Source organism: Ruditapes philippinarum, unplaced genomic scaffold, assembly GCF_026571515.1.
Source record: "Ruditapes philippinarum isolate M1 unplaced genomic scaffold, ASM2657151v2 ctg5070_1_1_1_1, whole genome shotgun sequence".
NCBI lineage: Eukaryota > Metazoa > Mollusca > Bivalvia > Venerida > Veneridae > Ruditapes > Ruditapes philippinarum.
Genome location: NW_026865936.1, coordinates 1 through 23,932, shown reverse-complemented (window position 1 = coordinate 23,932; position 23,932 = coordinate 1). Strand labels below are relative to the sequence as shown.

Here is a 23,932-nt window from a genome sequence, read left to right as displayed (position 1 = left end):
AATCTGTAGTTTTTCTTTATCTTGTAGTAATTCACATGGTATAATAAATAGTTTCAAATTCATTGTTGTAGTTTTAAATCCTTATGTTTCATACTACATGTATATGGCAGTAGAGTAAACATACACATTTAATTCATCCATCCAATATAGTCTATTAATACCGTTGTATGAAAATGTGTATGTGTGGAGTCTATGGTTAATGAGTGTCCATATGTCAATTTAGGCACGAGAAAGAGCTTTCGCTCTCGAGTATGGTCCCCGGGCATGTTACCAGTCATGTCTTTAATGGCTTATTTTGAAGCACTAAGTGGTAATAATTACCTCCATGCAATTTCCACAGAGTATTGGCTCAAGAAATGAATTTAACCAAAATGTAGGTCAGTGTATAGCGGTCAATGAGCACCTGACAGTAAGGCTAGTAACCTGAGACAATATGAAAAAGGTTAGGTTTCCTAAATAAGGATTGTTGGTGCCAGACAAAAGGTCTACATGTCAAGCCGATACTGCATTCTAGGGCTTCACGCACCCTATATTCTGCATCGTGGTACCTGCCTTCTTTGCAAGGTCACTCCCCTCAGCTTCAGTCAGAACATTGTCTCCTGGTCCACAGGTACCAGTTCTGTTTTTGTTTATTTTTTAGCTGATCTAAGGTCTATTCAACCTTTATTTGGTTTTGTTCAAACCTGTTTGTTTAGTTCACGAGCTCTTATACTTTTTAAGACATTTTCAAAAAATGTTCTTGAAATTAGCACAAATCTGGAGGCATGTTGCTTTAAAATATCTAACCAAAAATGTACGTTCTTGCATATATAAATAATAACCGTCTGCCGGTCCAGACGGGATCGAATACCTAGCTCGAGGGTAACTGTTTACGGCTCTGCCGAGATGCCCTGTACTACACTTCAATGTTGTTAAATTTCTCTGTCCTTCGGGATCATTTATTAAAGCACTTTTGTGTGTTGAAAATTGAGTACCACTCAATCCGGTACTAGGGGACTTCAGGGATGTAGCACTTTTTAATTATCCCTCATGTACAGACTCAATCAAACCGAGTCTGCTGTTTTCATGTAAATTTTGTTGTGATAAATGCTTCAGAGGAATTACACTTTTCCAGACTTTTATACTTAACAACAGCAGGTGGCAAGTGCCGTGTGCCAGCTGTAATTAAAAGTTGTCCATATTTCAGTTCAGTGTTGTTATATTTTTCTGATCCTTTGGGATCATTGTTTCCAGCTCAACTTGCGAATTTCACAGAGGCATTCTAAAAACAGATCAACTTTTTATCGCTTTTGCGCAATTTTGAAGTCAAAATCGGTGATTTCCTTTCATAGTTGAGCATGAAAGAGCTGTAATCATTTTTGAAACGTTTAAAGGCATATTATGTTTTTTAGCTCGACTATTCGCTGAATAATCGAGCTAATGCAGTTACCCTTCTGTCGGCGCCGAAGTCACGGTGGTTAAGTTTTTGCGTGTAAGCTGGTATCTCCTAATGAAGGGAATGGATTGAAACTTCACACACTTGTTCTCTCTGATTATCTAATTAACATGATTGGCACCAGTCCTATAACTCTGATTTGCTTTTTTGCATAATTATGCCCCTTTTTCGACTTAGAAATTTTTGTTTAAGTTTTTGCTTGTAAGCTGGTATCTCCATAACTTCTGAAGGATTTTTGCTTTTTTGTGACAATAATAATCAAACAGTGGTTTACTCGATAAAACATCTTAGAAACAAGCCTTTGTACCTTTTCGGACAATTTTATGTATTCATATAGGTAAGCATTATTATACTCAATGAAACACCCTTATGACAACGTTTTCGAATAGTCAAGCGTCGCTGTCCTCGGACAGCTCTTGTTTACTTTTTTAGAAGGAGCAAGCACGGGTTTGAACAGCCATAATCAAACAGAGTCTGCAACATTTACAATTTTGTCTTTTTTGGGTGTTTTTTAGGGATCCCGTTTTTCTCTGCTTTATAACGTTTAAATAATGGTTTCATGCACAGACTCAATCAAACCGAGTCTACAATTCTTATGTAATTTTGTTGTGATTAATGCTTCCGAGGGATCACTTTGTTTCCAGATTTTTTTTTAGAGCATGATAGTTGCTTGTTAACTCAATAAAGAATCGCTAAATATGAGATTATCTGCGATCAAAGTAGCAAAATGCAAAGTAGTATTTTGACTTCCATACGAAATACTTCTTCACTGTAAATGTACTAATTGTCTAACAGCAACAGAAGAAAAAGATGGTTCAGGTGATTGGCCAATGCGTAAGTTTTTGGAAACTATAAAAGAACATCAAAAATAAAAAAGCTGATGACAAATGAAAATAAAAAGCATTTCTGGGGCATAATGAGTCTTTAAAAGTGGCCTTCTTCCTCTCGTATATGCCTTTCAAGCGATTAAAATTGTCGGACGAAATAATTTCCCATCAATCAAACGACAATAAGTTATATTTGCTTTTGGAAAAGAAAACTAAATTTTCTTTTATTGCAAACGAAAGTTTAAATTTCAGTGTGTTGTAAAATGCCACATGTTATGAGTGAACAGCGCAGTGCAACATGTTTTCAACTGTAAACAGTCATTTAAACAGACAAATTTCAGCGATGTTTAATAAAGCCTAAATCGTTATTTGACTGTGGCGAATCGTTATTTGACTGTGACGAATCGTTATTGTGGCGAATCGTTGCTAATTCGCGGAGAGTTGTTTTTAACAAGAAATTTTATGTGTAAATAAAATCTTAGATGTAAAGAAACTGATATAGTGTATATAATAAATTGAGGATATAGAAATAAACACTCTCCAATAATATTGGAAATAATTACAAAAGAAGTGGATGAAAATAATAAGAAGGGAAAACGCTTCCAAATCGGCCTAAGAAGCTCAGCTTAGGATCCAAAACGATGTTCCGGCCTGAATACTACATGAACTACATGAATAAAAAAATGAATAAAAACAAAGTACAGTAGCGATCACAGACACTTGGGGTGTGGAGCTGAAAACGCCTTTAAAATCCAAATAAAATGTATATTTGCCAATCCCAGCACTAGTATTGATCATATACTTGATATAAGCCATTTTGAAAAAAAAACTTCATATTACAACGTCTATAATAATATTTAATCACACACCCGTGCCGATTTTGCGACTCGTAAAAATGGTATTGCACGGCCGTGCATATATTTTGACGTGACATCATTAGCGTTACTACATGTATACAAACATGGTGTAAAGACGAGCTAAATGTTAGCGTTTTACAATAGGCGCGTCAATGAAAAATGACACTTATTTCACTTTCAACGGTCTTTGTTTTGGGTATGTGAAAATAGAATATTAACATTGTGTAAGTCCATTACTGAATTTATTGCACTCGTTGAATAAAATAATATTTCAGTATGCTCGCCAGAGGCTCGCATAATATAATTTTATTCAACTTGTGCAATAAATTCAGTACTGAACTTACACTCATTTAATATCCTCTATATAGAATTATTATAGACGTTGAAATATTTTGAGCTCCACACCCCAAGTGTCTGTGGTAGCGATTCAATTATAACACGTCATAATTATTATATCATATCGTATACAGTTGTAGTTTAATCACGGCTTTTAATGCCGTGGTTTAATGTAAATTTGTTTGTTGGTGAATTCATAATGTAAATTTGTGTCTTGGTGAATTCAATTATCAAAGCTGTGGTGCTTGTCATATGTTTTCTCTTTACGCTACTTTACTTTGTGTCACGCTGCTTTACGCTACTTTACTTTGTGTCATTCTGCTTGAATTACTTTGGTACAATTTGTGCAAATTGTTACTTCCCTTAGATATGTTACTCTTCTCCAAGGAGGTATTCATATCAGAAAAGTCCGATTTGTTGCCAATCTAAGCTTGCGAAATTCCTTGCTATTGAATCTTCAAGGTAGTGACAAATCATATTTCTTTAAGAATTTAAAGATGTTTTTTTCGTAGCGATTCAAAAGGTTGCTTTCAGTCAACAGAGTAAGTGCGTTTCCTTAGTGTAAACGACTATAGCTCGGTTCCTAGTCCCAAATTTCTTCAAAGACAAAGAGGTACGGCTCATTTAATGTTCACAAAATATGTGTTTGATGGTAGAAAATATTAATCCTAAGTCAGAAATGAATTCTAAGTCCATTCCCATTACACTATATATGAATATATAGACAAGGGTAACAACACCCATAAGAAGGTGTCTATGCCTAGCAGTTTTTTATATGATACAGCATAAATAAAAAGGAATACACTGATAAACACTTTCCCAACTAGCAGACGACATGCTATTCTTATCAGTATGTTTTCGAGTAGAGATAACCGGTTGCGTATCTCACTGTATAAATCGTATGTAAAATGTTCTGACATATGGTAGGTTTAACAGTTAATTTAAATACTTTGGTGTCAAAAGATGTGTTAAATGATATACTGTGACAAAGCTAAGATCCCAAGCTTTCCATTGATGTAATAATTTTCTAAAATCGGACATTTAATCATAACAAACTAACGGTTTAAAAATGGCTTAATTTGTATTGTTTTAGCATTTATATATAATATAAGAGATATGATTTTACTCGAAGATAAGGAAAACAACTCATATTTTTTCACTCGATATACCTCGGTTATTTACGTAGTTCATATGAAAAGTGTTTATGGGTGTATTATGCAATATGTAGTTGAATAATTTATCTATCGAACCAATGTAAAACTTTTCTTATCTCTCTTATACTTAACGAGTCCTGGCCGCCAAAGTAATTACGCGAGGTTGACATCGATCGTGGCTAAGCAGAAAACACAAAGTTACACTACTGTTGTAATCGTTAGAGATAAAATCACAAGCATTTATCATGCTGGGCAATTAAAAATACATAAAAGAAATCAAAATATTTCATTAACCTATATAATGACAATGTGATATAAAGTCACCTGCGGCTTTAGTATATTTCCTCGTTGAAATTTCTATAAAAACACCGCCATCTTGACAAATATAAACAACTTTCATCTGATTGATTATGTTTATTACAAATAATATTATACTAAAATAGAGAAAAACAGAATCCCTAAATAAAGCCCAACATGGCAAAATCATAAAATGTTGCAGGCTTGGCTTGATTGAGCCTGCTAGCACTGGCTTAAGCAGAATTCAACATTTAAACACAAAAATGGTGAAATTTTGAATTTAGAAACATCTGCAGATAAGCATCTCTTTCTTTAGCCTGAAGCTCAGGTGATCAGCATGAAACATGCTCTAAACATTATAAAAATCATGTTAGCCCATCCTAAAGGAATGCCAGGCGTATCACTCCCAAGACATTCACTAATGAGACGTTTCACTCCCATTTTGTTAATTGTATATAGAGGTGTAACGATTCATCGATGTATCGCGATTGCCCTTTCCTCGATGTATGCATCATTATGAAATTAAAAATTCCAATTTATCACAATGCAATACATATTATATCTCCCGATGTATCGATATACAATGTAGCAGGAAAGTATCGCAATACACTAACAATATCTTCCAGGGATATAATGACAAACGTATTTTTTGAAAGACTGAAGAAAGAATAATAACACAGAAAATAATGAACAAGCGGGACTATTATCATAATTATCGTTGTCATCTTGTTTGCCGTTAAGTGAAGACCATGCCCGCAATCAGTTAGCCAACCAAGTTTTATTAATTCTATATAAATGGGCTGGTGTTCTCTGAACTTGTTTATAATAAAAAATAATTAGAGATTTAAACGTTTTCAAGAAAAAACAACTTACAAATATGAATTTGTAATTTTATTTAGTGGCACTTGATGTTGGATTAAAATAGTGATGATGACAACATGCTCATGTGATATTTGTCACGTATTTATACTTTCATTTCCGCTGACATCATTTTCCCGTAAAAACAAACAAACTGAAAACATGTAGACTGCAAAATATTTAGAAGGGGAAACTATATAGTAAATCCTCCCTCGTCATATAATTCACAAGTTTTGGGAACCATTTGGTATTTGGGGAACTAACAGACAGTAATGTATAATGTGGAAGACCCAACGTGGAGTGTTTGCAAAATTTGCCAACTCAAAATAAAATACTCTAGGGTTGAGCACACATCTTTCTAGAAAACTGAGAGTGAAACTGATAAACTGTTAAGTTGTTGACCTAATTGTAAATCACTTGTTACTATTTTTCTTTTCACAAGAAATATCTTTAGTGGTGTAATGTAAGACTGAAATTGTTGAACTGTCATATTTACAGTAGTGGACTTAAGTGTTAGAATTGTAGATATCAATTTGCTGTTATGGTATCATTAAAAAAACTTAAATCCTTAAATAATCTAAAAAGTAAATTGTTGAAAGTTCAAAATTGGAAACCAAGTTATTATAACAAGTTAAAGAGTTTATTGTTTTGTTATTGTAGATAGGTTTATATTATATATTTGTAAGTATGCTGTAAACATATGACCAAATTTTTTATATACTAAGTCTGAAAGTCAGTATCGTGATACGTATCGCATAGCTACATAAGAAACACAATATGCATCGCATTTCTTCAAAGTATGCAATACAAATCGTGAATCGCATCGTTTGGGAAAACATGCATCGTGATATGTATCGTGACAGAAAAAATGGCAATACACAGCCCTAATTGTATAGATGTTGCACTCTTATTTTTGCTTTTGATGTTTTATGGAATAGTTAACAAATTGACGTTCATTTCAATTGATAATTACATGTAGATTTGTACTCAACATCACTATTTCCACGTCATCACTTATTTCATGGTAATTATGTCAAATTTGAAAAAAAAACAACTGCAGGGATCACGCTAGACCTAAAATTTAGGGAGAAGTGACTTCTCCCTCCATTGAAAATAGGGAGAAGTTTTTAGGGACAAGGAGAAGTGCATACGAACTGCATTTTTTTTGAAGTGTTGAATGTTCCATTTCGTACCAAGTTTTAAGATTGATTAACATTATTTGGAGTACATAACAGTTTATTAAGTAACTCATAACAATAAACAGCAAAATTACAAATGTGGCAGTTTTTTTTTTCTTCTATATCATCTTTATCATAGGTTTTGTGTAGCTTGTTTTGATTTTAATGCTGCAGCCATGTGATGGTGTGCTGAATAAAAAAAATTTTTTTTAGTAAATCAGTAGTAGGGCCTATGTATGTGTATTTCATCATTTTACCCAGAAATATTCATAGGGAGTGCCGAGTCAAAGTTCATATAAACTTAATAAGGTTTATGTGGATGTTTTTTTATTTATTTATTTTTTTAAAAGAAAATGTAACGTGTGTGTACAGTTGATAATTTTTTCTCTTCGACAGACTTTTTCTGCATAATGCATTAGATCTATCGGTAATACTATTTGCACCGGTCTTTTCCCCATTAACCAGCAAATGACATCAGTGTTTTATAATGTATGTTTGTTTACTTAACGTTAAAAATAAAGTTCTTTTAAAGAATAATAATCAAGGGATAAATCATCACCAACATTTGTAACAGAGACCCATTTTCCAAATGTAGGCCTAAACATCGAAACATGTACATGTGACAAACACTTTTGGCGACACGCTTTTGTAAAGAGATAATGTGTGAATAAGATCACTAAACTTACCAACTAATTAATGCAATAAGTATGCCCCCAATTTATCCTAATTGACATGAATCGCCGCTAATCTGTTTATTTGTTGTTTATTGATAATAAGTCGGCATTGGACAATACCCGAAGATGTCAACCATTCAATTCCAACACTCGCTAAATTGTCTCGCTGCGTTTCATTGGCTTTCCATTAGTTTCCAATTTTACCGACCAATGAAAATGCGTTTAACAAATCGCTTTGAAATAGGAGGAGCGTAGACGATTACACTTCAAAATTTATTGCAAGCGTTTGTTGAAAATTAGGGCGACTTTGTTTTCGCTTTTCTGAGCGATCCGGGCGAAATGGAGAGAGACAAGGCGACTTTGTCGCCCAAGTCGCCTAAAAACGTGATCCCTGAACTGTGTATGTGTCTGGCAAAAACTGTCACCAAAAGGCGCCAAAACCAAACCTAAATACATTTTGGCATAGTAATACAAAAGTGACTTTTAAACTAACTGATGAAACAAAATACAAAGAATGGAATGGAGTAGAGATACAAAAGTGACCTCTGACCTAACTGAAAAAAACCAAATCAATCAATGAAAAAGGCTGTTTTATCCATAATTAAAAGATTTTATTGTAAACAAAATACTTCAAATGGCATATTTCCAAGTTACTAGTGTTGAAATTGGTCAGAATTGATATATTTTTATTTGATATAATTGAGGACAGTAATCTTCAATTATCTTGTCACCTAATAAATTGTAGAAACAGGGAAAACTAAGATTGATCACCCAATCAGTTGTATAAAAAGAAAAAACTAAGATCAGTTGTATAAACACTGAAACTATCAACTAATCAGTTGTTTATTGGACCATAAAAAATGAAACACCAAAAATAAAAGTCATACTTGTGCAGTGTCATACTGCACCACTAGTCTCAATATTTTGACAGCAAGACCGACAGATTTTACAACCTGATATTACAAAGATTTCTGTCTTTACAGAAGGGCGACCACTGCCTTTATAATAAAAAGCCCTCAAGCTCATAATTTGTTGGGCTAACATCACCACTTGTTCATGATTATGAGATATAAATTAAAGATATTTTACAGAATATGTTTATACTTATATAAAGAATAAAATATACATGTACTTAAATAAAATACAAGAAATACAAAATATACTTATATAAATGCAAAGAAAATATCTGTAAATTCATATTTGGAAAAGCAAATTTTTATTATAGTAGTTGAAGTTGACTTCTCTTTGATCTTTTGAAATAGCAAATTCATCTGTAATAACAAAGACAAAGATACAGCAATTTTAGTTGATATTTATTTATGTGTTAGGGTTCTAAAACCTTAATTAATTAATTAATTGATTCTTTCATTCAAGGTACTGAGACAGCCCAGAAGGATCATCTGTATGTAAACTGTTTTGTATTGTGTGGAAATATGAACGTACAGTAATGGGAGATGATAGGGCTATCCTTCGTGATGTCTGGGAGGGCAAAATACCAGTGTGCTTTCATCTAGCCCAAGATGAAGTCATTGCTGAACAGCCTGAACCTGTTTATGTAAGTTCAATATACTTTCATTTGTTGATTTATCATCCTTTCATTGCTGACGGTTGGTTCTCTTTAAGTTGTGACTTTTCTTTGAGCCTTGGGTAGGTTTAAAACATGACTGTCTGTTTTTATGGTGAAAAAATGCATTTGGAAAGGTTATATTTTTTATAATTTCTTGTTAAAAAGTTGTAAATATTGTGAAAATCAAATAATTTGACCATTTGTCCTGATTGTTTACATATTTACATAGCAACAAACTGCTGGTTTCTAGTGTTTTGAACAGGTGCGACTTAAAATGGTTGATATTGTTGGTAAACTGTCACTTGCCTTGCCTTCATTTCTAATAACACATTACTATTGCTGACAAAAAGCATACATTTTCTCACTGTTGTTACTTGCCTATCACCATTTTGATAACTTATCAACTTTGCTGGTGGAAGAGCCAAAATACATAAAATATGCTTTTATTCGAGTATGATTGCTGATAACCTAATTTCTTTTCTGAAAATTGTTCTTCCTTACTGATAACATGTTCATTACAAATAATCTACAATAGCCACATGGAATTTTTTAAAGTAACTTGTCATTTTCAAGTGACCTCCATTGGTTATCTGTTTATTTTTGCTGATAACCCCCTTTCTTCTTTAAGACATACCCGAGTAGATGATTTGTATTTCTAATCAAAAGCATGGATTATTCCCTTCCTTAATTTTTGATAACTGTCCACATAACTGATAACCAACTTTACTCCATTTATGATAGAAATATCTTAATTGATAGCAACTTCCCCATTTATTGCCAATAATTTTTTTTGTATACCTGATAACTTTCCTTTTAAATGATTATTCTAAAGATGGTTTCTATGATGAAATGAAAATTTGAATCTCATTATTCGATTTACTACCTAGAAAGTGTTTCCCACTTTGTTTAATTTAATATGTACTTTTTTGATGTATTGATGCTATAAATGGATTGTAAATATTAATGTGCATTTCTTGTTCTGACAATTTCATTGTACATTGTACCACATTGCTGATGCCATATTATTGTAGTTGCTTATATTGTAAATTAAACTACTTACTTTATTACCTTATTTCCATTCCTAATATTAACATTTGTTGGTAAGAAACACCTTCATTGCTAACTAAGATACATGTACCTTCATTGCTGAAATTATATGTTCCTCTGTTTACCCATAACCTGTTTGAACTGAAAGTGTTTGCAGCCATTATAGAGCCTGGCCAGCCTGCATGTCAGTAGTTTAGACTTTATATTCTTACATAGCAGACTGGTTTTTCCGTGGGTTTTACCCATGCCGGAAATTTCGTCTGGCATTGGGGTGCCAGATGAGTAGCGTGCCATACAACAACATCATTTTAGCGCATTTTATGAATGAACCACATTAAATGACATCAATTTAGATGGGAACATTGTGCTTAGAATGACGTCATTTCGCCATTGTTATAAAAAAGTTGTAAATTCACACGCTTTGTAATAAAATAGTTATGGATGAAATGACATTAATTTCCATGAACAAAAATCTTATTGTGGTAAACCATTTTAAATATTGATTAATATTGCTGAATATGCAAGAAAAAATATCTTACATGTTTGCGGTTCAGATCGGAATATCTGTCCCTCATGAATCCGCCCATGGGCAGTAACTGGGCAAGCCTTGTTACCCCCCAATGGGCGGGGTCCCCTTCGCACGGATATTTGGATCTGAACTGCAACATATGACAGATATTATTAATATTATATAATACAAACATCAATCAAAAATACTTTGCAGTGACTAATGAAGTGAAGACTTTGAGGTCTTGTTTGCCTTCAGACAACTTTACCACAAAGTTCCAAGCTCTAAGAAATCTGGGATACACATTAATTGTTTTTATGTTGTATTTTCAGCAAATGGTACCAAGACATAGTTACTTGCCAATGGTGACAGAGAAAATATCTAAACATTTTGCACAATATGTGGATAAGGAAAAAACTGGAGAGATGTGGATAGACTTTGAGGGACAACCTTTAAAATGGTAAATATTGAATGTAAAATTAAATATGTTATGAGCCCATTTAAAACCAGGTAAAATAGGGAAGTTTTATCTTTTGTCATATGTAAATGGTATACATTAAGCAGCAGATTCTGTTCAGAATTAAAAGCAATTTTTTTCTGTAAATTTTAGAAATTGTTGCTTTTTCCCCCAATTTTGGCAATGACATTGTAAATACGTGTTTATTAGTATAATGAAAAATCATATTGAATTATAGATAATGTAGGGGAAACCAGAATGAAATAGCTTGTTTGGTTGTTAAGAAAATACCTAATATCATTGCTTTCCACCCACATACCTATTTCTCTTTGACTGCTTTAAGTGTTTCACTCTCAATATGAAAAAAGAACAACAAATGCCTACATTGGCCTGTAAACCTTATGTGTGCTAGAAACATTAATTGAAGGGTACTTTTACCAATAGTTGCGGACATACAACCTGCTCCCCACTTTTAGATTCCACTTTTACTATTCACAGAGATTTACCTGTTATCTTTCAGCACTAGTAAAGGAAGGAATGCTGATCATTGCATTTTCCATGATGCTATGTAGCTATATGACAAGAAATATTTCTAGCTATTGTTATCCTTTCACTTGCACTTATTACAGGCACAATCCTGTTGGCGTTCTTTATGATCTGTATGGCATTTCGTTACCATGGAAACTGACAGTGCATTTTCAGGTATGGTTTGACAATTATCATTGTTTTAGTAAATTTTGTATAAGTAAAATTGTTCAAAAACTAACTACTTGCATATGATATTACCTACATAAAGTTCCAAAATTTCTATTTTCAAAGATATAATTTTTTTCTAATCCTTTAAAAATTAATATTGGTTAATCAGTATTCTTTAACAGTTCTTCATCGATTTATTTTGGATTTAATATCAGCTGGTTAATATATACACAGGATTTTCCGGAAGAAGAGATTATTCATTGTGTCGGGAGAGAAGCCGTTGAGTCACATTTTATGTCAATGCTGAAAGAGGCAGATGCATTAAAACACCGGAGTAGTGTTATAAATGGCATGCAGAAAAAAGATCATAAACAGATGTGGATGGGACTTGTCCATGGTATATTGATTTTCAATGTTGATTAGTTTTCTCTGTTATCATTTAATAACTGGGCTTTGTTTAAACATATTTATTTATGCTTGAATGTGGAAGAAGATTTTGCAACTTTTACTTGTATAACTCGTAAGTGATAATAACCAGTAGGTCCAGTACTGGTGTCATATCAGGAAATATGGTAATGAGTCAAATATGGCTTATAACTACATGTATTATCCTTTTTCATGAGAGGCAGAAACCATAACTATTTGGGCTACTGCTCCTGTAAAATTCTTTAGCAATGAATCATATCAAAGAGCATTATAGAAATATTAATTGCAACTGGCTTGTTGGTAAGTAATGTTGAAGATTTTGGTGAGTTTTATGACTGGCTAGTAACATGTCTATAAAATGTAACAGGATGGTACATAATGTCAAATTGTCAAAATATTTTTGGTAAGGTATTTTAGTGAAGTATAATTAAAAAGTCGGTCATTGTGTGTTTACTTTGATGATGCAATTTGACAATGTGAATGTCACTGACAACATTGAAATAAATGATATATGTACATTGTATCACTTTTCTTTTACACTGAATCATTATACAATATATACTTGGTTTTATCAAGGAATTACAATAACATATATATAATAATGAGCCACGCCAAGACAAAACCAACATAATGGGTTTGCCACCAGCATGGATCCAGACTAGCCTGCGCATCCGCCCAGTCTGATCAGGGTCCACACTGTTCGCTTACAAACCCTATTACACGTAGAGAATCTAATAGCGAACATCATGGATCCTGTTCAGACTGCGTGGATGTTCAGGCTGGTCTGGATCCATTTTGGTCGCAAACGCATTGTGTTGGTTTTGTCATGACACAGCTATATATTTCAAAGAGTGCTCTTTGATTTATTAATATGTACTTTTTTTACCTACATGGTAAAAGTTCAAAGAGTGTTTGCTCTGACTACATAATGTGTGTTTTATTGACCTGTGTGGGTTCAAATCTTCTTGTAAATGTTGGATAGTTTAATGTACATAAGCTACCCAGCCAATATACAGAAAATATGTATGTGTACAGACAAGTGCCTGATGTTATGTATGAAAGCACATGTCAGGTCTTTCTTTTGCCAGGAAAGTTTGAAATTCACCATGTGGCCGTGACATTTTTCTATGTTTAAACCAAAATTGTCACTTTTTTGCAAGAGACCATAGTTACATTATATATTGTACCGTTGTAACAAAAAATAGAATAACAGTTTTTTTTCGAACATTCTGATTCTTTATGATGATAGGGCAGTCATTTATGTACAACAGCATGGAAGTGTATGTTTTTGGTTATAATTGTGATAAAATTACTATTTGTTTAGGTTGCTAGAAATTTCATAGGAATTGAAAATATATTTATCATTAAAAACTCAAGACATACGATGCAATTAGAAATGTTTATGTTTAATTTGTAGACAAATTTGATCAGTTTTGGCCCATCAATAAGAGACTCATGGAGAATACAGGAGATGACATGTTTAGATACATTCCATTTAGAATCTACCAAGTAAGTTTTCATTCCTTTAAGTTCTTGTGACAGCTTTGGTTTGGTAAAGAATGTTTTATATTGTTCAATCTTTATTGACAAATATCACAATTTACAGAATGTATAAAAAGTATGTTAAATTAGTTCTTCTCTACAAATGAGCCGCGTCACGACAAAACCAACATAGTGGGTTTGCGACCAGCATGGATCCAGACCAGCCTGCGCATCCGCGCAGTCTGATCAGGATCCATGCTGTTCGCTATCAGTTTCTCTACTTGTAATAGGGTTTGTAAGCGAACAGCATGGATCCTGATCAGACTGCGCGGATGCGTTTTGTCATGACGCGGCACAAATAATTATTTGAACAGGTATGCTATTTATAATATGATAAAATCCCACAAATTCTTCCAATAGCAATTGAATTTGCTCTTTAAAATTTTCATTTTGACCAGGATGAATATACAATCATGTAGTTACCACTTTGCACGTCTTCATATAATAACTATCTTCCTGATATAAAGGCATCATTTACCATTACTATTTAAACTGGAAAAACACCATATATCTTTGAGATTATTGATGTGGTTCAAGCAAAAGAGAATCAGCTGGAAAATTATCTTTACCATGTCAAACCATCATGTTTAAGATTCAAATTTAAAACTTGAAAGTATAACTATGAATTGAGATATGTTTGATACCTACATAAAGTTGCACAACAACATAAGTGCCTTATCTTAATAACTGTTGATATTTAGTTAAAAAATGTGTATCAGTATGAAATCCTTTTATTTTTTAGATAGATAGACCATTTATACAACAATTGTTGAAACCCCACTCAGAAGAGGGACATGAGCATACTTTAGAAGATCTCCTTAAATTAGCGCTACCAGATTTAGGTAAGACTTGTTTATCACCTCACTTTTATTTCAAGTTGATTTAGAAATAATAGAAAGTTTGTATGCTTAATTGAGCTCTTATAGGGATTTTTTCAGCGTGATTTAAAAGAATTTTCCTGTTGGGAAGATGTAAATGGCCCCTGCTATAGAAAGAAGAAAGTCCCATTTACATGTATATAATTCATTATTAACTTGAGTCACTATACACCACCATATAATGCAGAGTGGGTCTATTCGGGAATCACTATGTCAGGTTGGTCAGTATGTTGGTTGGTCTGTCCCCACTATCAAATAGGGATAAGGGGGCCAACTGTAAACAAAACAAAAGGAAACAATAGAGTTCATTCAGTAACAATAGAATATGGAGCCAATGACCCTTTATTAAACAAAAGAAATGGCCCCATATCCCATTTCGGGCACATGACTGGCCATCAGTCTCAACTCATCTCTATAAATCCTATACCTTTTGTAGGATTTACTTCTAATTTGGCTGAAATGTTCACCTCAACAAGCCTATGTGCAAAACTTATGCCACAGCTGTGCTGGCTTCAGGTCAAGGTCACTCAAGGAGGTCAAACTTCAAAAAATATTGTGTGTGCTATATAAATCATATACCCCTTGAAGGATTTTCTTCAAACATGACACAAATGTTAACCTCAACAAGGCAATGTGCAGAGCTCATGCCATGATTGTGCAGACTCTAGGTCAATGTTACCCTTGAAGGTCAAATATCAGACAAGTTTGTGTTCTCTCTTTAAATCATATAGCCCTTGAGGCATTTCCTTCAATCTTGGGTCAAATGTCCACTCAGCAAAGAAATGTGCATAAACTAAGCTGCCATTGTGCAGAGTCAAGACCAAGGACACCCTTTAAGGTCAAAATTTGTATGTTTTATGTCTGCACTAAATATTTTTCTTTTTATGCTCCCCGAAAAAATTTCGGGGGAGCATATAGTCGCCGCCTTGTCCGTCCGTCCGTCTTTCTTTCCGTCCGTCCGTCCCCTTTTCTTGTCCGGGACATAACTTTGAAACAACAAGAGGTATCAACATGAAACTTTGTAGGTAGATAGATCTCATTGAGTAGGTGTGCAGTGCACAAGAACCGTAACTCTGCCTTGCCTAATTTTTGAATTATCCCCCTTTGTTTATTTTACACTTTGAACTTTGTCCGGGACATAACTCTAAAAGTATAAGAGATATCAACATGAAACTTTGTAGGTAGATAGATCTCATTGAGTAGGTGTGCAGTGCACAAGAACCGTAACTCTGCCTTGCCTAATTTTTGAATTACCCCCCTTTGTTTATTTTACACTTTGAAATTTGTCCGGGACATAACTCTAAAAGTATAAGAGATATCAACATGAAACTTTGTAGGTAGATAGATCTCATTGAGTAGGTGTGCAGTGCACAAGAACCGTAACTCTGCCTTGCCTAATTTGTGAATTATCCCCTTTGTTTATTTTACACTTTGAACTTTGTCCGGGACATAACTCTAAAAGTATAAGAGGTATCAACATGAAACTTTGTAGTTAGATAGATCTCATTGAGTAGGTGTGCAGTGCACAAGAACCGTAACTCTGCCTTGCCTAATTTTTGAATTATTCCCCTTTGTTTATTTTACACTTTGAACTTTGTCCGGGACATAACTCTAAAAGTATAAGAGGTATCAACATGAAACTTTGTAGGTAGATAGATCTCATTGAGTAGGTGTGCAGTGCATAAAAACCGTAACTCTGCCTTGTCTAATTTTTTAATTATCCCCCTTTGTTTATTTTACACTTTGAACTTTGTCCGGGACATAACTCTAAAAGTATAAGAGGTATCAACATGAAATTTTGTAGGTAGATAGATCTCATTGAGTAGGTGTGCAGTGAATAAGAACCTTAACTCTGCCTTGCCTAATTCTTGAATTATCCCCCTTTGTTTTTTTTTACACTTTGAGCTTTGTCCGGGACATAACTCTTAATGTATAAGAGATATGAACATGAAACTTTGTAGGTAGATAGATCTCATTGAGTAAGTTTGCAGTGCACAAGAACTGTAACACTGTCTTGCCTACTTTTGGAGTTATTGCCCTTTGTTCATTTTGACACTTTGAACTTTGTCTGGGACATTACTCTAAAATTATAAGAGATATCAGCATGAAACTTTGTAGATAGATAGGTCTCATTGGGTGGAAGTGCAGTGCTTAAGAATCATTACTCTGCCTTGCCTTATTTTGAAGAAATTGCCCTTTGTTTATTTTTACTTTTTGACTTTTGTCCTGGACATTACTTTAAAACTATTAGAGATATCAACATGAAACTTTGTAGGTAGCTAGATATAATTGGATAGAACTGCAATGCTTAAAGAACCTAAACAAAGCCTGGTCTAATTTTGGAGTTATTGCCCTTTGTTCATTTTTACACTTTGACTTTTACCCGGGACATAACTCTGATATCATCAGGAAACTTTATAGATAGATAGATCTCATTGAATAGAAGTGCAGTGCAAAAAAACATAACTCCGCTTTGCCTAATTTTGGAGTTTTTGCCCTTTGTTCATTTTTTTTATACTTCCCTGTGTCCAGAACCTTCTCGGGGAGCATCACCCGGTTCAACCGGTTCTTGTTTCAAATGACTATTTCAAAACTTTACTGAAAAATTAATGATAAATTGCACTACACAATATCTGTATCCTGTGTCATATTTGACACTCCCGTGACAGCTGTTGTTATTGCGAGCATTAAAAAACATGTATTGATGGAAACTCTTGGTAATAATTGTTTTCGATTAAGCTAAGACATGGAGAGCACAATTCTTTAGGTTTGTATACATAAATAAAGCTTAAATTAAAATTGTTTAAAAAGAAATAGAAAGTTAGTATACTACATGAGCTTTTATAGTCATATATTAGTTATGATAATAATTAAATAGTAAATGTAAACAATAAAAACATGCATCAATGAAAAGTCTTTGTTTATAGTCACCTTCTACAGATCTAACTAAAACTTTGTACATATTTTGCAGGGGAAAGCAAAGACCAAAAAATTTTAATCCAGGGCATAGAAGTACCTTTAGACACTCCATTATTGTGGTTGTCAGAACATTTTAGTTATCCTGATAATTTTCTACATATATGTGTATCCACTGTGCGATCGCAGGACACTTCACGAGAGTGGTGATCATGTAGTATATAAACTAGTGCAATATGTGTGAACAGATGGGTAAATGGATGGTGAACATGATGTTTTCAATCTTGATTTTTGGTAAATAAGGGTCATTTCTTACAGCTTGTTTAATCACAACATTAAGGAAATGATCATTCCACTTCATAAAAATTGAGGTTTTTTTATGCCCTCCATTTGGGCTTATAGATTTGGTTGTCATGCTGTTTGTCAGTAGACTGACAATACAGTGGAATGTGGGGGACATCCATGTCCTAGGCTATAGACATATTTCTAGTTTTTATCTAGAATATCATGCATTTTGGTCAATAAGGGTTATTTTGCATTATAGTTAATTAAAATAGCATGAAGTACTGGATTTATCAATTCAGTCACTTTAGGGAAATGATTATCTGCTGTAATAGAGTAAGGTTATTGTAACATAAATTTATCTGCAAAACTTGCATTTGAGTTTACAGTTAAACTTTGTTCATTTGAACTCAGATCTCTGGAATACCTCTTTTCGCCCGAACTCACCAACCAGCCCTGGCAAAATTCCTTTACTATATATATTGTTCTGCCGAACATCGATCACTTGAATAAATTTGCACAGGCCTTCCCATGTTTGAGTAAACAAAGTTTAACTGTATTTTGTAAGTCTATGATTAACATACATGTAATGTGAGGAAGTGTCAAGAGTGAAATATTTTAAAGGCTCCATGTTATATATTCATCCATCATGTATAATTGCTCAATCATTCAGTGTAACTTGCAGATATACATAACTAAGATCTGTGTTAGGTGAACATTTTTTGTCTCATTGTGGGTGAATTTTTTCTCTTGAAGAATTTTTTTTAACTTTTTGCCATTTTTCAGGACAAATTTGTTTATAATCTATGTAAGATATAATTAATTATCTTAAGATAGTAATGTGATATTTTATTCTAAGCCTTCAACTTAATAAAGTCAAATTTTAGTTGCAAAAAAAAAACAACACCAACAAAAACAGCCAAAATATATATATGTCAATTTTAATTACATTTTATTTTGCAAAATTACAATAAATGAGCATACAAGTCATGTGATATAGGCAAACTGCATCTCAGTACCACTGGAATTTTTAGAAGATTTTCTACAGAATATTACTGATAATAATGGGGAGAAGACTAGTCTGACTAGGCTGTGTTAGTAGCTAAAATTTTATGTTTTGATATTGAAACCCCTTAAACTTTGAATGGATTGCTCCAAAGTCAAAGCTGGGCAAATTCAATTACAGAAATTCAACAGGTTATGGTAAAATTAATGGCAAGATGAATTAAGTTAAACATTGTATATATGTTTAAAGATATACTATGCTTAAACTTGATATTAAAAAATATTGATATTAATTGCTACACAGTCTCTTTATGCCCCCGCCATAAAATGGCTGGGGCATATAGTGTTACCCTGTACCGTCATTCCGTCATCATCAGTTTCTGTTCATTATCTTAGTAACGGTTGCACACATTCAACTCAAAATTGACATATGAATATATCATAGGAATATACAGGTCAAGTTCGAATTTGGTCATGGTCCGATGATTTTTGGCAGAGTAATGCCCCTTTAACTTTGAAAAAAAAAAGGAAATTTACAATTTCTGTTCATTATCTCCCTAACAGTTGTACATATTTAACTCAAATTTAAGATATGGGTATGTCATAAGAATACACTTGTCAAGTTCGAATTTGGTCATGGTTTGATGATAGCTGACAGAGTTATCCTCATGAACTTTGCAAAAAGTCAGAAATTTTTAGCTTCTGTTCATTATCTCCCCAATGGTTGTACACATTCAACTCAAATTTGACGTATAGATACGTCTTAGGAATAAGCAGTTCAAGTTTGAATTTGGTCATGGTTCAATGATTTTGGACAAAGTTATCTCCCTTGAATGTTGGAAAAATTTTGAATTTTCAGTTTCAGCACTCATACTTTTGTGGAAATGTATGTAGTCATTATTTTGGCTACAGATATGCAATATGCAATTTACAAAAAGTTAACACTGGATAGTGTCAGTTCCTTGAACTTTGTATAAAAAAATAAAAATGGTTTGTGTTAACATATAATAGTTTTAAGGGCTTAATTTTGAACTTAAAAGAAAAAAAAACAGTTTTCAAAACAAATTTGGAACTTAATATTATAATATCTGAAATGTGGGTGCATGCTGGGGCATCCGTGGCATGAAGACACATTTCTAGTTTTAAAAATAAAATAAATATGTTTTGACTTCGTTTAAAACTATATAAGCTATAGGTGGTCACAATATGAATATATAGTGTCATTAAAAGAAAGCAGTTTATTTTTTAGGAAGGACAAACTTTACTTGTCTCGTAATAGGCAACGCAGCTTCCCATACATAGTTTATTCATAATTTTTTATTCAAAATAGACATATTCAGTAAGAATTTTATAGATTTCAATAAATTTCTGCTAATATATTCCACTCAAGGATGAGCATAGTATATCTTTAAAACAAAAACTTTGTGCTATATTGAATGATTATAAATTATGTTTAATATGTATTTAACCAGATATTTGTGCCTCACTTGATGTTGACATTTTAAAACAGTAATATTTACTGTTTTATATGATACTTTGCAACAAGTTATAATAAATCTGATTTATTTAAGAAATATGGATTATAACCGAATTAATTGCCTAATTTTACCTGTTTTGTTGTTTTGTAGCATAGGAATTGACAATAAAATATTTTAAACCTTCTCATTTAAATTAAAGTGTATAATATGCTATATTTCTGCTGTCTGTAGCTTGCAAAAAAAAAATTATTTCGTTTTTGAAAAATAATAATTAAAAAATACCTGCATGAAAGAAATATGTTTTAAATTTTCATTAAGAGCAAATGGTGCATGCACAAAACTGTTGCTAAACAGTAAAATCCTCAAAAAAAATACAGCATAATGCATGTATTTTGTTACATAACATTTTATTCTGTTTACATGCAATATTCATGTTTGTTAAATAACAGAGACATTCTATGAAACAAATCTTTCGAGAATCAACCATTCAATTATGGAAACAATACAAAATTGCTTTTCTTGATATTTATTAAGATATTTTATGAGATATAGCTTTATAATACCCTTTAACAGTACAAAGCATAATAAAATATGCTTATGTGTAAGGTTTCATTGACAGTGTATTAGATATATGTATTATATGAATCTTATAATTTTTACAATGCCAGTAATTCTAAATTTTAGGTTGACATATTTAATAACAGGCTATTAAAGCATCCTAATTTTTGTAATACATGTTTATCGAAAACTTCTACTCTTGCTTGAACTGTAAATATAGGATGAGCATTTTTGAGCGACATTTTTACTCTTTGTTAGTACTGTATTGATATATTAATATATTACCTTAACCTGCTGAACTTGTCTAATGGATTTGCCCAGCTTTGAATTTGGAATGGTCCATTTGAAGTTTATGGGATTTCAATATGGAAGTTTAAAAATTGAGGTACTTACTGTGTTGAACCAGCCAAGACTGCAAGGGGTGTGCGGTCTGGCCCAGCTGTATACAGGCGGCAAAGTCTTTAACAGTTCCAGCTGGTTAAGGGTTAAGAAATTATAGTGAGTAACTTACGTATTATTTAATGGCCAACAGCTTGGCAATGAGCAATTAGCCAATAGAATGCTGACACCATTTATTTATAAATCCTAGACAATGTTCAAGAATAAAAGATACTAGTACTACATTCATTTGAATATTGAATTTTTGGAGTCTTAAATACTTTACAAATATCTATAAATTATAGAATCACTATGATTTATTAGAATTGTAATTGTGAAAAATGAACCAAAACTGAAAACATCAGGCTAAGAATAACACAAAAGTACAATTTTCAGTTTTTTTCTGACAATATTTTTTTTAATTTTCTTTTACATATCTTTCTGTTTCATGTGGCCCAGTTGTACTTTGTAAGAAATTCAAATTTCATGTTTTAGGCTTTTGGACCTCAGCAGCTTTCCTTTAATAAAATCGAATTAATGTGCACTACTTTTGACAAGGTGAAATATTTCTGAGGCTGGCAGTCCTTAAACAATTTGATTTTCCTTTTACATTATGAAAGTATGCAAGTGTAAAAAGCTGCCATGTGTTAATTTAGAATATTTCATGTTATAATTGTTATGTAAATTATATTGATTGTTTTGATATATTATAGAGATTAAATGATTCTTGTAAATGATTCTTGAATAATGACTAATAAACTATAAATAGAAACAAGATGTTTATACTGTTTTTAATTTTTTCTACACTGAATTTTATATATAGATAGAATGTTTGAACCATAGGCATGAGTTCCATTCTTATATGCCTGTTAAAACGGGAAGGATTATGGGAATGCTCCTGGCGGGAGGAGAGGCGTCAATTTTGTCCAGAGCATATTTCCTCCATTTATAGAGGGATTTTATTGAAACTTCATACAAATGTTCTTCACCATGAGAAACTGTGTTGCACACATGGACAAGGTCTCTCAGTCATAGGTCAAGGTCACACTTAAAATTCATTGGAAAATGTTTGTCGGGAGCAACACTTGCTAGAGATAGAATGTTTGAACCAATGGCATCATAGGAGTTCCATTTATATACGCCCGTTTGAAAAAATGAATGTATTGTGGGAAAGCCCCTTGTGGGAGGGCCGGCGTAAATTTTGTACAGAGCATATCTCGTACATGCAAAGAGGGATTTCAATATAATTTAGCACAAATTTTCATCATTTAAGCGTCGCGCATAAAATTCAGGTCCAAGGTTAATGTCAGACATTGAGGTAGAATTTCATATAAAAATATGTACAGGGACCAGCCTGCTTGCCACACTTCTTATTGCCCACATCTCCACATAAATCTTTTGTGACGGGCGCATTTTTGGATAATGTCACGCTTGTTGGTATAATTTATAAACTACAGATTCACACAATTTACTTCACCAGTGGATCAGGGATTCAATTTCATTAGTGGTCTGACCCTATCTTGCATAACAGAGTTGTGGCCCCTGGGCCAAGATAGGCATATTTTTGCTTTTTCTTCATGATAGCAGTAATATCTTATATTTGATTTGCACAGAACTTGTGTCATAAAGTTGCCTATTTAGGCCTTGAAAGGGCCATAACTCTGTAATGCATAAGATCCAATCTCTTTGAAATCAGTCCAAGCACTACTGGTGATACAACTGCCAGATCAACAAGTGTATATAATCAAAGCACAGAAGGCGCTGAATTTGTTTGGGTCTCAGAATGTCAGAAAGGTGAAGGTTGTGAGATTATAAACCAATTTGTTTTTGTATAGTGCCACCAGTGCTTTCCAGCGTTTTAATTGTAGTTAATTGGCTTTAAGACTAATTGCAACACTGATATTCAATTCAATGTTTATTTGATTTAAACAATTTGAAAAAAAAGAGTTGCCTTCCTGGATTTGAACTCCAGACCCCTCGGCCACGGTGAAGTTATATGTAAAAGGCCTGAAGAAAACCATAATATTATTCTAAATTAGGGTTTGTAACTCTTATTATTTCGACGCTAACTGTTGTTTAACACAGATGTTAATAATCATGGAGCTTATTATAAGCATGTATATCTATAAAGGATAAAACAATATTTCTAATATTTCAATATCTTCGACCATTCGGGAATTATTTTGCTTGAAAATGAATGCGCCCGTCATTTGACAACCTTTACGCAGTGATCTCCCCTGATTTTTTTCGGCGTTAGTGTACATATAAAGGGAAGTAACCGCTTCAAAAAAGCGGCCTATTTTCGGCATTTGCAATTAACAGCATCAGACTCTGAAATTTCGCTACCATTATTTGTTTGGTCTGACGACCCAAACAAATAAAAACTATTACAATAAGCTATGAAAAAATGCCATATTGTTTCCAATTTTACGTGTCGTCTGCTAGAGAGATGTCATACCTGTAAAATGAATGGAATAGTACATGTACATGTCGGAGGGAAAATACAATGTCGCCGTACGTAATAAAAAACACATAAATTGTATCTAAAATGAGTTATGTAATACTTTTTTTTTGTTGT

The 23,932-nt window shown here is 33.0% G+C and overlaps 1 protein-coding gene across 2 annotated transcripts; it reads left to right on the top strand.

Moving 5' to 3' along the window:
• The first annotated feature begins 3,786 nt into the window (after positions 1-3,786).
• LOC132730787 (autophagy protein 5-like) lies at positions 3,787-22,131 on the top strand. Of its 2 annotated transcripts, none has more exons than XM_060716799.1 (8): positions 3,787-3,917; positions 8,991-9,171; positions 11,071-11,198; positions 11,825-11,897; positions 12,126-12,288; positions 13,735-13,826; positions 14,602-14,701; positions 17,709-22,131. In XM_060716799.1, the coding sequence occupies exons 2-8, from the start codon at positions 9,064-9,066 to the stop codon at positions 17,861-17,863; spliced, it is 819 nt and encodes a 272-aa protein (XP_060572782.1). In that variant the 5' UTR covers positions 3,787-3,917; positions 8,991-9,063; the 3' UTR covers positions 17,864-22,131. The 2 variants fall into 2 exon arrangements, with proteins under 2 accessions (XP_060572782.1, XP_060572783.1); XM_060716800.1 differs by having other exon boundaries at positions 3,848-3,997.
• The last annotated feature ends 1,801 nt before the right edge of the window (positions 22,132-23,932 follow it).

What these genes read in the sequence shown, in the direction of transcription:
- LOC132730787 (XM_060716799.1), top strand. Translation starts at nt 9,064, where the DNA reads ATGGGAGATGATAGGGCTATCCTTCGTGATGTCTGGGAGGGCAAAATA. An exon ending in AACTGACAGTGCATTTTCAG is followed by an intron (nt 11,898 to 12,125) that starts GTATGGTTTGAC and finishes ATATATACACAG; the next exon opens with GATTTTCCGGAAGAAGAGAT. An exon ending in ATTAGCGCTACCAGATTTAG is followed by an intron (nt 14,702 to 17,708) that starts GTAAGACTTGTT and finishes CATATTTTGCAG; the next exon opens with GGGAAAGCAAAGACCAAAAA.